Here is a 14979-nt window from a genome sequence, read left to right as displayed (position 1 = left end):
TAATATCATCTGTCAATCTGTCCATCACCATTGCAAACAAGAAGGGGCTAAAAGTCGATCCTTGATGCAATCCCACCTCCACCTTGAAACCCTCAGTCATTCCTACTGCACATCTCACTGCTGGTACACTATCGTCGTACATGTCCTTCACCACCCTCACGTACTTCTCTGCCACTCCTGACTTTCTCATGCAGTACCACAGCTCCTCTCTCGGTACCCTATCATAAGCCTTCTCCAAGTCTATAAACACACAATGCAACTCCTTCTGGCCTTCTCTGTACTGCTCCATCACCATTCTCAAAGCAAATATGGCGTCTGTTGTACTTCTCCCTGGCATGAAACCAAATTGCTCCTCGCAGATCCTCACTTCTCTTCTCAGCCTAGCTTCCACCACTCTTTCCCCTATCTTCATTGCATGGCTGATCAGCTTTATACCTCTATAGTTGCTGCAGCACTGCACATCACCCTTGTTCTTGAAAATCGGAACTAGAATACTTTTTCTCCACTCCTCCGGCATCCTCTCACCCTCCGCAACATTTGATAATTGAATCTATGGTAATATAAGCCTTTCTTACTTAAAATAACCCCTTTTAACATTACTCATATTTAACACTTCTGTGTCTATTGCCAGACACCTTAATCTACAAGGAGCGCGTACAAATATTACCACCTCCACGTTACCCTGTCCCTTGCCATTTAGCTGCCCTCTCACCAAGTCCCTCCCCCTACCCCTGTCTCTGAAGTGCCTCTCCACTCCATCCCGTCATTCTCACCCTTGGTGTCCCCTCCACCTCACTTCACTTATAGTCAAAAGTGATACAGGAAAAAAAAATCATTTTGATTTTATCTACATTTAAAATTTCTAGTACATATTAAATTATTTCCACTCCTCGTAGCCATGATATAGCCTACTAACTCCCGTCAAATTTCCACCCCAGGGGAGAACTCAGCCGCCATGCAACACGACGGGTTGCCAGACAGCAGCAGCGAGGCACCAAGATCATCCTCCTCGTCCTCGTCCTCCTCCTCTTCTTCCTCTTCCTCCTGTCTCTTTACACTCTCCCCATTCCTCCCTTTCCTCCTCTCTCCTCTTTGCATCGTCTACAACGGCTGGGCAGGAGAAACATCGCCGATCTTCAGTTATTTGTCAGGCAATCAGTGGCAACTCAAGACTCGCCATGTAAACATTGGATCAGCAATTTTCCAAGTCATCTCCGTATCATTAATATTTTTTAAGACTGTTGTAGCATGTTTTAGAAGCATTTATTTATTATTCCAAGAACTTTTAAATATCTACGGTCCAGGTAGTCTTAGTTTAACAATATATTATTGGCAGAGAAGGTCATTCGTTGTGAACATCAAAGGCGCGAATGACGACAAAAGATGATGGAAGAGTTAATTCCTCCACTACGATTATTTTTACTTTATTGTTGCTCTCTCCAGACGATTTTATTCAATTTCAGATATTTTTTCTTCTGATTTGAGGGGCTACATGTAACTCCATTAATCCCGTAAAACAAGATATCTGAGTTGCATTAATTCGTCTGAAGGCAGGGAGAATAAAATATACAGACAGCATGATGAAGAAGTTAGCCAGATCCAGCCCTTTATATGATGTTTTTATTTGTATATATTATTTTATACGAGAGTCTGTTGATGTACATAAGTAGAGTATATACATGTGTGCATTACTATCCATTCCTATATTCGATGTACTTATACTCCTGCATCCTTCACCTATCGATGTATATTAACTGCAGTATTTACCACAACTACGGTATACGCGACGGAGATTCACACAAACAACTTACGATCAGTTCCTTGTAAGTAAAATTTGACAGAAGAAACAAGAATATTGGGAAGAATCTGTGCTGTTTCTCCCCTATCCTTCCCGCAAAGGGAGATCAGGAGACAAACGAATTATTTCCAACCTCCTTTCCTTGTCCTTTCAACAACAAAAAAGTATGATAATTTCCTTTAAGAAGTACTGTAAATAAAAAAAAAAAATTGATCAGAATCGTTTTAAGTCCACTGAGATATACTGTACGTTATTCTTGCTATCATTAGACGATATTATTTATTTCAGGAAAGGCCTCTGTTGATGAAGGAGTTAGTGAATGTAATATATCTAGAGAAGGAATATATCAGTGAAGGAGTTAGTGAATGTAATATATCCAGGGAAGGACTCTATCAGTGAAGGAGTTAGTGAATGTAATGTATCTAGGGAAGGACTCTGTCAGTGAAGGAGTTAGTGAATGTAATATATCTAGGGAAGGACTCTGTCAGTGAAGGAGTTAGTGAATGTAATATATCTAGGGAAGGACTCTGTCAGTGAAGGAGTTAGTGAATGTTATATATCAAGGGAAGGACTCTATCAGTGAAGGAGTTAGTGAATGTTATATAGTATATCTAGGGAAGGACTCTTTCTTCTGTCTCCTCCTCCTCCTCCTCCTCCTCCTCTTCTTCTTCTTCCTTTTCTTCTTCTCATTTTCCTCCTTCTCTTCCTTCATCTTCTTCCTCTTCTACTTTTTATCCCATCTTACTATTGCATGTGGTGTGTAGGTAGACTGGTCATGTTTTGTTATATTAGCATATTTTTGCGACATGCAGATGATTTTATATAATAATAGGAGAGAGAGAGAGAGAGAGAGATTGCAAGTTACATACACCCTTTTAAACCCCTCCAGTATGAGAGGCCCTTTCTAAATTGAATAATATTGCCTGGTAGAAGCAAGAAAAAGATAAAATGGCCGCCACCTGGAATACAGGGGTTAAGACTGAATACATACAAAAAAGAAAAGGAAAGAAAAAATATAATTGCAGGAAAAGTTGGGAATATTTATAGGCATTTGACAAATGAAGGTGAGTTGGGAAGACGTAAGATAATAACTAATCTGTCCACTAACACACTCAGGCTCCTATGACTCACTCGGCTAAATAAGAGCTAATTCTATCCACTAGCACACTCAAGCTCCTATGACTCACTCAGTTAAATAAGAGCTAATTTCTGTCCACTACCACACTCGGGCTCCTATGACTCACTCTTGGCTAAATAAGAGCTAATTCTATCCACCAACACACTCAGGCTCCTATGACTCACTCTTGGCTAAATAAGAGCTAATTCTGTCCACCAACACACTCAGGCTCCTATGACTCACTCTCAGCAGAATGCAAGTCTGTCATGAACATTTTTTTTTTTTTTAATGCAAGGAAGAAGGAACCAAAAGCCAGGAGCCCGCAAACTAGAATGGAATGCCAGAATAATCCCAAACATGAGAACGTTAAAGCCTGTCCCTCCCAGCACCACTACATAACAGTGTGTGGCAAGTTGATTTTACCAGTTGCTTTACATTGTCAAAGTTACGAATTAATATCTGTGCCATACACCCCGCCAGGCAAATTGTCTCTAACGCCCCTCCTCGCCCACTGCCCGCAGAATGGATAGCAAGGGGAGGGGCCATGCCTTCAGGAAGGGGGTGGGGCTTAATAGACAAGTTGCATGACAGCGAGTATAACAGAGCCAAAGCCCATACAAATAAGAGGATGGTTACTAATAATGCACTTTTGACCCCGAACCTCCCCTCCCTAAATAAAGATATAAATGGGTAGACTTTGCAATATCCGTATTAATAGAGCCAGAGGCCAAAAAAATTACTGGATTTTACGACTAATGCAGCTCTAACCACAACCCCCCCCCCCAACAAAAAGGAGTTGATTTCTTGATATCCATAAAAATAGACCCAAAGCCCATGCAGATGCGTGGATTATGCAGAAAAAAAAATGCAGTTCTAATCTCTGAATCCTTCCCTCCCCAAAAAAAACATAAGTAGCACAGTGGCCCACAAAATTACCCCAGCCAACAAAAGACAATAAATTAACAGAAATCTTGAATATAAACCATGAATAAATTATACAGTATTTTGACACCGGTGCTGGTCAGACATCTTAATTAATTTTCCTGTGTGGTAGTGGCGAGGAGATTATTGTATTTCCTCCCTGATACTGATAATGACGTGATATGGATAATGTCGTGTTATGGGTAATGACGTGATATGGATAATGACATGATACAGATAATGACGTGATATGGATAATAACGTGATATGGATAATGCACATCCAGATAATGACGTGATATGGATAATGACATGGTACTGATTAAGACATGATATGGATAATGATATGATACAGATAATGACGTGATATGGATAATAACGTGATATGGATAATGACGCGATATGGATAATGACATGATACAGCTAAAGACGTGATATGGATAATAACGTGATATGGATAATGACGTGATGTGGATAAAGTACATTGGGAAGTTTACTGTAGACTCATAACAGCTTCATGTCAGCTTTTTGGATTGTTCATCGCTGTATTTTATTTGTACTGAATAAATTTCCATGTTACAATACCTATCTGTTTATCTATATCCAGATATTTTAATCCCGTAAGGGGTGGACACAAGTAAATCTCCTTCACGTTGCCCTGTCCTCTGCTATTTCTTTTTATGCGCAGAAGAAGGAACCAAAGGCCGCGAGCCCGCAATTATTGTTCCTTCCAAGAGAAAAACAAAATACAAGAGAGGGCCAAATTCAAGATCCGATCATTTCGAGATGCCTGGACACACTGCGTCTGAAACACTGGAGATCATAGGAAGCAGGAAACACAGACAGAGGGAGACAGTTCCAGAGCTGACCTGTTGCATAAATGAAGGACTGGGAGTAACGGTTAACTCTTGCATTAGAGAGCTGGACAGAAAAGGGATGAGAGTTTGCTGCTAGACGGGTGCTACGCGCCCGTCATAGAGGTGGAGGAATGCATGCAGACAGTTCGGAAGAGCAGTGACCATTGAAGTAACTATAGAAAAGAGATAAAAATGCAACAGTGCGACGAAGAGACAGAGGTTGAAGGGAGTCAGTAAGAGGAGGAGAGTTAATGAGACGAAAAGCCTTTGACTCCACCCTATTGAGAAGAGCTGTATGTGGAGAGCCTCCCCACACATGAGAGTTATACTCCACACAGGGGCGGATAAAACCCCTGTATAAAGTCAACAATTGTGCAGGGGTAAAGAAGGAACGGAGTCGGCTTAGCACACCTAATGTCTTGGAAGCAGATTTTACAAGAGATGTAATATGATCTTTCCAAGATAAGTTCCGAGTAAATAAAACCCCAAGCATGTTCAAGGATGATGCAGGATTAAGTTGAATATTATTAAACATTAGTGGGTATACCTGTGGAAGATTTTGTCGGGTTGATAGGTGTATAAACTGAGTCTTCGATGAAGTAGAAACAACCAGATTATTTTCACCCCAGTCAGAGATACGAGCCAAGTCAGACATTAGGTGTGTCATAGCCTCATCCCTTCTTTATTGAAGTTACTGCTGCGATGGACGTTGCGGGAACCGAATGGAAAGATGAAGGGTGGAGTCATCAGCGTATGAGTGGATAGGGTTAGATGTACAGCTTAGAAGGTCATTGATGAATAAAAGGATGAGAGTTCGTGATAGGACAGAGCCCTGAGGAACACCACTGGTGATAGATCTAGGAGAAGAACGATGGCCGTCTGCAACAGCGGCAATAGAACAACCAGAAAGGAAGCTATAGATGAAGGCACAGATAGAAGGATAGAAACCGTTATAGGGCAGTTTGGAAATTAAAGATTTATGCCAGACTCGACATAAAGCCTTTGAGATGTCAAGTGCAATGGCAAAGCTTTCGCCAAAGTCCCGAAAGGAGGATGACCAGGAGTCTGAAAGGTAGGTGAGAAGATCGCCAGTGGAGCGTCCCTGACGGAACCCATACTGACGATCAGAGAGAAGGTTGTGATAGGAAAGATACTTCAGAATTTTTCTGTTACGAACTGATTCGAAAACTTTTGAGATACAGGATGTTAAAGCAATTGGACGATAGTTAGAGGGTTGGGAATGGCCACCCTTCTTTGAGACTGGCTGAATGAGAGCAAACTTCCAGCAAGAAGGAAAGGTACAAGTGGCTGCCCACACTCCAATTCACACACACACTCTCTCATATATCTCTCCACTCCATCCCTTCATCTCATCCTGTGGCGCTCCAGTGAACTGGATGAAGAGAAATATGCGCCATCCACCCAGGAATTAAACATCCACACTTATCCCTCATCGTCGCTGTGGCAAAGCGCTCACAGCTACAAGGGAACAACAGTTCACTGTACGGGACGATCCTGCAAGTGCGATTGCTTGCCCGTGGTTGATGGGTCTGCTTGGCCAAACAGACTAAGGTCTATCAACAACAGCAACAACAATTACAGCCTAACATACACTCTCCAAGTCAGTCTCTCATTCTCCATCATTATCTTGCAGTTTATTTGCTTATATTGGTTAAAATATTACAACTTATACTCAGGAGTTGAACGTGAATATACTGGTATTGGCTTGCTGTAAGGTGTTCAAACGACCCGCTATTTGCCTTATTTACACTGATTACATTTCCCAGCAACATTATCGCTAATTTGGAATATTGGGTTATTCAGATTAAAACAAATAGTGCTCCACTAGAAACTCACTTGGCAGTCTCTAACGGACTGCGGGGACGGCTCAGTCGGCTGGTGTGGGCGTGGTTGTGGCAGTGGTGTAGGAAATAAATTATGCAGGATAGATACTGAAAACACTGACAGAACCATCCCCGCGGCACAAGAAATCGTCCGGCGGAGTGGAAGTGCAGTGTTATATATGGACTAGCCTGTATGTCCTTTACCCCTTCAGCCCGAGGAGGCTGGCGTCAGGAAGGGCATCGTGCAGTAAACCCCCTGCCAACACCAGCGGCGGCTCCTACAGGGACAGGCTTGGGGAAGAGGAGACGAGTGAAGCCAGATTTATAGTACCTCTGGTGCTGTAAATACCCTGGGGACAGTTGTTGATATATGACCAGTTTGGGTGCATGTGCAGCAGATAATGGATAGTAGAACGTATTTTATGGCTGAAGAATGCAGGATGTCGAATATCATATATATATATATATATATATATATATATATATATTGTATATATATATTTGTACCGTTGTACGCTCCTGATTGGGAATCGAACCCTGGACCTCTTAGACAAAAGTCAGGCACTGATACCACTTGACCACGGTATGATAAAAGCTGTGACAATCTGATTTTTTTGACGAACCAGGTAAATTCATTGTGGAAGGATATTCCAGTCACATTAAAACTGCTCTGTCACTTGCCGAGTTGCATGGGGCTGTGAAATAATCCTAATGTGTTGTGACTGAAATATATCCTTCCATAATGGATTTACCTCATTCGTCAAAAAAATAAGGTTGTCACAACTTTTATCACGCCGTGGTCGAGTGGTATCAGTGCCTGACTTCTCTCTAAGAGGTCCAGGGTTCGATTCCCAGTCAGGAGCATACAAATATATTTGTACACACTCGTGTAATGTGTGTCTCCAACTATATATATATATATATATATAACCTGACGATGACTACGGATAGGTCACAATTGTTATTCAGTTATTAATGTAATGAATATTACAATAATGCTGTTACAACCAATTTTACACCAACTGGAAGTTATTGGAAACCAGAACAGACATTCAGCATAAGTTTTTACAATTATATTATCCTTTGCCGTGGACTATTTCCAGTGTTTCCTAACGCTAAGTCACAACACAAAATGAAAGCTTCAGTGGCAACAAATTGTCATATAGTAGTCTGGAACAATATTACGAACTGAACATCTTGATTGTTATTCACTGTGTAAGTAACATTGGTAATAGGTTACACTTTATATTAAGAAAGAAAATAAAGGTTGCTTTTTACGAAGTTATTAATGAAATAAAAAATGTGCCTTTTTTCATACTGATAATGAACATCATATTTATGGAGTATCATTTAGGACCCTCAGTGGGTCCTGAACAGATTGTTTTCATTGATCTTAAGCTGTTTGTTTGTTTGTTGAGATTTACCTCCCTTGGGAGGACCAGGCCAAATATGGGCCTGCCAGACAAAAGCTTGTGCATTAAGAGGGCACTAAGAGAGCTGCTGTAGATAGTGTGAGGCTCACCAAACTCCCAGCAGCAGATGGAGGAACCAAGCAGCGAGGGCCATCAACGTCCAGATAGGTGGGAGGGACAGAAGACGCTCTTCCCCCCTCGGCTGCTGGCGGAGGAGAGTTGGTCTCACCGAGTTCGTGGGTGGAGGTGTTGCCTTGGGGAGAGATGGCCGACGAGTCTGGGTCTTAAGCGTATTTGGAAGTCTCCCACAAGCCCTCCATATTTCCATCTCTGGCCAGGACGCGTGTCTGAGTGTACATCTACTCGTAACACCTTTGTATGACAGGTTTCCATTGTTAAGCATGGCCATATAGCCTTGACTTTATGTCTGCCTGCAAGATTATTGTACACTTACAATATATATATATATATATATATATATATATATATATATATATATATATATATATATATATATATGGGTAGTAGTAGTAATAGTAGTAGTAGTTGTTGTTGTTGTTGTTGTTGTTGGTGGTGGTGGTGGTGGTGGTGTTTTTGTTGTTGTAACCCCACATTTATTTGAATGTGAGTAATCCTTAAGGAGACATAGGATCACCTTATTTTACAGTTTTCTTGTTTCTTCTTTAAATTAGGGTTTCATGGGATTCTTTAAGTATTTTCTGATTTCGTTGTCAGGCTCAAAGTTTTTAATTTCTTCTGAAAGCGGGGAAGAGTGTTATAATCTTTTATTGTTTACAGACGGCCGCCATTTTGTGGTGCGTGAAGACAAACAGACGCCATCTTAGAACGCCATTTTTGAGCAAAATAAACCTTATCAAAGCCTATTTATTCATACCTAACCTAAATTTTCGTAACATGCCGACCTTATTCATCCTAACGTAGCTAACATGCCGACCTTACTCATCCTAACGTAGCTTAAGGTAACCTAGTTTATTCAAACAACCTATTTTATGCAAACCTAACCTATTTTATGCAAACCTTATCTCTTTTTACGCTAACCGAATGAAAGTTGTCCTAACCTAACCTAACCCTTATGTAATCACATTTTCCTTTTTATTGATGGATCCTCCTCATACTCCAAAATGCACTTTTGTAGGCTACTCGTTTACAAAGTCACTGAATCACTAATTCAAAGATTGGTATTTTGTTTTTTAAGAGGAGGTGGTCCTATGCCTCCTTAAGGATTACATGAATGTGAACCCAGTAGACTTTATGCTGAAGATGCCTTCCACATGCAGTCCATCATCTCTCTTTCTGGAGGTGGGGAGGGAGTTGGGCGACTGCCTGACCAGGCAGCGGAGCTGCCCAGCTGTCAGTGCCATCGTATGAAGGCGCCCCTCTCCAGCATCATTTATATGGGTTGTGCTATTAGGCTAGGGATAGGAAGGCATAGATAAGGGTGTACGAGCAAGGAGCAATCAGGCTTGCCTACAAATTTTCTTTAAGCATCGAGTCCCAAGTCAAGTCACGAGTCTTTTTTTTGTTACGTCGCAAATCTTTTCAAGTCGTTAAATTAAATAACCCACGAGTCCAAGGGAAGTTGTAAGTCTTCAAGAAAAGCGACTGGAGTTTGATCTGAATCCTTGTCTCTGGAAGAAACCCTGATGTTGACGTTTCTATCCTCACAGTCATCTTGGTTTTTGTACTCCGATTTATTTTCGGCCAAATCAAAGGCTGGAACAATATTTTTTCATAGAATAAATTACCATACAATAAGTCATAGAATATTTCATAAAGCAACATCATATCCTCAAGCTACATTTCCAATCATCGCGACCGTACCGGAGCGAGATTGTACAACAGTCCGCCATTTTGGAATTTTGAGAGGTGTGTCGAGTGCTAGTCCTATATTCTTTTTGCATTATAAAACCCTGACTGACCGCGGCATCGTGAGTTACGGAGTGATTTACTGTTGCATGAACGGCCACAGAAGCAGTAGGTATGATGGCAAAGTGGAGGAAACGGAGAATTGTGGAGAAAATTGGAATCCACGGAATGTCAACAAGCCACCGATGGGACAGGTATGGTGGAGATGAATCCTTGGGAGTTGGGCGTTTAAGCCTGGTATTATTATTACTTTTTATTGTGCTGTTTTCATCCTTTGTGGTGGCCTTGATGTAAGATTATTATTGTTAGTATTTGATCAGGATTAGTTCCTAGTATATTGCTTATTGCCGAAATGTTTTTATCATTGTTGGCAGCCATTATGTAAAATTATTATTATTATTATTATTATTATTATTATTATGGGTGTTGGTGATAGTGAGACCTGGGCAGTAAAGGAGGAGGATATTCGTAGGTTCAGACGTACAGAAATTACAGTGATTAGATAGATGTGTGGTGCGTCCTTGAATTCGAGGCCTGGGGAGGCTAGGATTTATGACTGAAGAGTTGAGAGGAAGGATGGGACTGGAGTGCATTGTTGTGGTGAGGAGGGGTGGACTGAGATGGTTTGGACATGTTGAGAGGATAGAAGGCGACAGTTAGGTGCAGAGGATGGGAGGTGTGGACGTCGAGGGTAGGGTTGCGAGGGGCAAACCAAAGAAGACCTGGGACGTGGTCGTAGAATGCGACCTCAGGGATAAGGGACTAAATAGGAAGGCTGCCAGAGATCGAGTAGTTTGGAGAGCCCCCAATTGGTGACTAAGGCCTTCGGATGGAATCATGTTGGAACCTTTATAAACGGTATGAAACTGTTATTATTATTATTATTATTGCTATTATTATTATTATTATTATTAATTATTATAATTATAATTATAATTATTATTTTATTATTATTATTATTATTATTTAGCCTACTTGATCAGCCTTGGTATCATCACTTATTAGTGAATTGTTACTCGCTGCTTTTAAACTGATGGCGTGTGTTATTATTATTATTATTATTATTATTATTATTATTACTGGTATTATTATTATTATTATTATGATCATCATTACCCGTCCACGCCCCGGAGGGGCCCGGGGACAGGTATTTTCACTCTGTGTTTGCTTGTGTATTTGTGTGTGTGTGTGTGTGTGTGTGTGTGTGCTACCAACTTTACGCAAAAACTACTGATGTGATTTGGACTAAAATTACCGTTATGAAGGGCTATGAGCTTCTGATCACCTGGTTAAATTTTGGCCAAACTGGGCTAAAGGCCATGCCGTTGGACCAACAAATGTAAAATAAAAAATCGTTTTTCGCCATAACTCCTTTCAGATTCGTCATATCGACATGAAACCAAAATCTAAAGGTGCATCTTTCAAATCTGCATCCTGTAACACGCCTCATTACATCAGGGGGGTCACCCTCCAGTTAGCTGTAGGGGGGTTAGTGTCAGGTGGGTCGGGCCTAAAATTTCAAGTGGGCATAACATCATCAGTTTTCATCCGATTTACTCTAAATTTGATATGTTACATCACTGACTAGATATCCGGTTGTGTTTATACGTCAGCATTAAAATGACTGCCGGGAACGGGTTTGCTGTGCCTTGGCACCGCTCCCTGTAATCCTCATCCTCATATCATCATTACCACAACCACCACCGCCACCACCACGATCATCATCATCATCATCATCATCATCATCATCATCATCACCACCACCACCACCACCACCACCACCACCACCACCACCACCACCACCACCACCTGCATTTTGATGATCATCACCATCATCATCATCATCATCATCATCATAGTCATCATCATCATCACCATCATCATCATCATCATCATCGTCATCATTATTATAATAATTATTATTATTATTGTTATTATTATTATTATTATTATTATTACTGGGATATTTCCATTAAGGGATATTTCCATTAAGATCCCAGTATTACGGTACCTCTAAATCAACGAACCATGCATCACAGCCAAACCCAACATTCAGCACAGCCTGTGAACACATCAGTGAAGCTTCACATAATTTCCAGCACAGGAATGAATGAATTTTGATATGTTTTGGCGTCCTTACTGCTTGTTTTTGTGTGTGTTATCAGCGCTCGGGGTGGTGCTGACAGGTGGTTGAGAGAGAGAGAGAGAGAGAGAGAGATTGTGTTACCTAGGCTGACATGTGGTATAAGTCACAGGTATCTAAGTGTGGGTAAGGGGAGTAAATACAGGTGTGTGGAGGAGGAATGAATTACTTATTAACCACCTGGCCTGCTGTACACTCCATATTAACCACCTGGCCTGCTGTACACTCCGTATTAACTACCTGGCCTGCTGTACACTCCGTATTAACCACCGGGCCTGCTGTACACTCCTTATTAACCACCTGGCCTGCTGTACACTCCGAATTAACCACCTGGCCTGCTGTACATCCCGAATTAACCACCTGGCCTGCTGTACAGTCCGTATTAACCACCTGGCCTGCTGTACAGTCCGTATTAACCACCTGGCCTGCTGTACACTCCGTGTTATCCACCTGGCCTGCTGTACAATCCGTATTAACCACCTGGCCTGCTGTACCGCACACTCCACGGTGCAGATGGAGTCCATGAGGGAGGACTTATTTTTAATCAGGAAAGACCAGTCAACCACAGCTGAGCCTAACCTAACCCGACAACATAACCTAACCTACCTTTACCAAACCTAAGGCATCATATCCAGGAGAATTGTTTACATATAGAAAAACGTATCACGCATCTGTCACATAAGAAATATTTGTCAACAGAGTAGCCTAAAGTGACGAGTACGAGTATAAGAGGTAAAACTGTAGGATAAATTTTGTGTCTGTGGCCGGAGAAACATACCAGGCCTCATTCAGTTTAGGAATATTTGCCACCAGAGGAAAGTGACAAGTGAATTTAGCTGAATATTTAGCGAACTTTTGCCTCTGTTGGCAGGGAAACATACCAAGTACCTCTCACCTTACAAGTGTTAACCATTACAGATCAGTGACAAGTAGGAGAGGTGTAATATTGGGCGAACTTTTGGATATATTTCATTTTTAGATTTTATTGGAATTTTCTTATCATTGGTTTCTCATTTTTGTGCATCATATACATTTTTCACTGTCAATATGTGGCATTATGCTGGTTGAACCTCTCTCTCTCTCTCATCATTATGTCTGTTAAATAACCAGGAATTTATGAATACGCCTGCCCCCAACCCCTAAAACACACACACACACACACACACACACACACACACACACACACACACACACACACACACACACACACACACACTCGAAAAAGCACCAAATTGCCGCCGGATTTATGTTTGGGTTGTTGACACTGAGCGATCGTCCGTATGCGTGTGCTGGCGACGGCTATGGCGGTTGTGATGGAAGAAAATGGCTCGTGTCGGGAATAAAATTGGGCGGGGGGACTGGCGTGTTTGATATTTGATGACTTGTTCTCTTCCCTTTGATGGCCTGTGGGTCAGAGCAGCCGCCCTCAAAATTGCGGGCCATTATTATCACACAGTAAGTCTAACATCCCCTCTAACGGAATGGAACATGTGCGTGACGTCACCTGCAGGCAGTGTATAATTGGTTGATTTTGAACTTGGACAGCCAATGACGAGTGAGATTTACGTAAATGTCATTAAACCAGCAGGGATCATGGTGGGAGAGGCAAAGCCCCAGTCATGGCTGGAAACACGAAGAGACTGTCTTCATAGACCTGGGCCGAAACTGTTGATGCATCTGCCATCAGCTGACACCTTAAATCAACTCAGAACTGCAGGCTGAGCAACTTTGTATTTCGTAAGAAAGTCGGTAAAATGCCTCATTTTTGCCGAAACCGAAAGTCGCCTGATAGTCAGTTGATGCGGCAGCTGACGTAACAGCTGACATGTTAAATCAGCTCAAAATTTCAATCTAAGGAACGGTGTATTTTACCCTTACATGCACGGACTCCAGTCGAGTCATAAAATACCATCCTGTACAACGCACCATGATGCACATCATGTCAAACAAAGGAGGACACAAGTTTCCCGCCCATGTGTGTCATATTTTGGTACTTTTTTACTATATTCGTGTCATGGTGCGCTTTACAGGTTGTTAAACAATCTAACGACTCAGACCACCTGCGCCTGAGAGGGTTAATAAGAAAATCATTCAGAGCTCTCCAAAAGCAGGTATTTGCTTTCCTTGAAGGAGAGAGAGAGAGAGAGAGAGAGAGAGAGAGAGAGATCCCTCAGGTGTAACACTTATAGACCTGTCGGCTTGGCCTCATGTACCGGTAATAAACAGACGATTTCTCCCTTGTTGTTCCCTGTATATAATTGTGTTGTGTAACCATGTGTGTTGACGTGTGTGTGTGTGTGTGTGTGTGTGTGTGTGTGTGTGTGTGTGTGTGTGTGTGTGTGTGTGTGTGTGTGTGTGTGTGTGTGTATGTTTGCGTCTCGTAAATTAGGGGTTTGTCTACACCTTCGTGCACTCAGTTTTAATCAAAAGACCGCTAATCTCTTGTGTGACGTTATGAAAAGGTGACAACATAACTGGCTGATTCTGACTTGGACAGTCAGTGACAGGTGTGGGTTTAGTCATCTTGCCACGTATTAATGCGATGATTTACTGGCTTTTACATCCCACCAGTCTATTACCAGCCATGAAGCCTCCACAACACTGACGTCACAGGCTAAACACCACATGATTGGCTAATTTGAATCCTAAAATTCAGTCACCAGCGTTAATTCCCGTGTTAAGGTGCGTAACATGGTGGGCACAAGATGACTGGCCAGTTATAATCCACCAACCACAGTGGCGCAGCCAAGGAGGGGCTTGGAGGGCCGGACCCCTCAAGAAGACCCTTGTCCCTCCCACTGGCCTCCCCGTTTGAAGTTTCCGATTATTTAATATGTGCACACTGAACAGCAGTGTCCCCCTCCCCCCCAGAATGGGGCTTAGACCCATCTTGTCTCTCGCCCATATTTATGGAGGAGGGGGTAGGCCCCCAACCAGACTGTCAAAACCCCGAGTAGGTCTGGTGTTGACACATAGGTCTGGGTTGTGGTCTTGGCGGGGA

At 42.0% G+C, this 14979-nt stretch overlaps 1 protein-coding gene across 1 annotated transcript in view; it reads left to right on the top strand.

The window, feature by feature from the left end:
- LOC145405890 (uncharacterized) overlaps nucleotides 1-14979 on the top strand; it is a 60523-nt gene that overhangs the window by 39173 nt on the left and 6371 nt on the right. The window contains exon 7 of the mRNA XM_080277146.1: nucleotides 939-1180. Within this exon, the coding sequence (XP_080133272.1) occupies nucleotides 939-1180 (242 nt within the window). The remainder of the gene's footprint in view (nucleotides 1-938; nucleotides 1181-14979) is intronic.

Source organism: Coenobita brevimanus, chromosome 68 (genome assembly GCF_032717465.1).
Source record: "Coenobita brevimanus isolate Jiangsu-jjx chromosome 68, ASM3271746v2, whole genome shotgun sequence".
NCBI lineage: Eukaryota > Metazoa > Arthropoda > Malacostraca > Decapoda > Coenobitidae > Coenobita > Coenobita brevimanus.
Note: the sequence above shows the minus strand (reverse complement) of the source record. Positions and strands in the feature narration are given on the sequence as shown.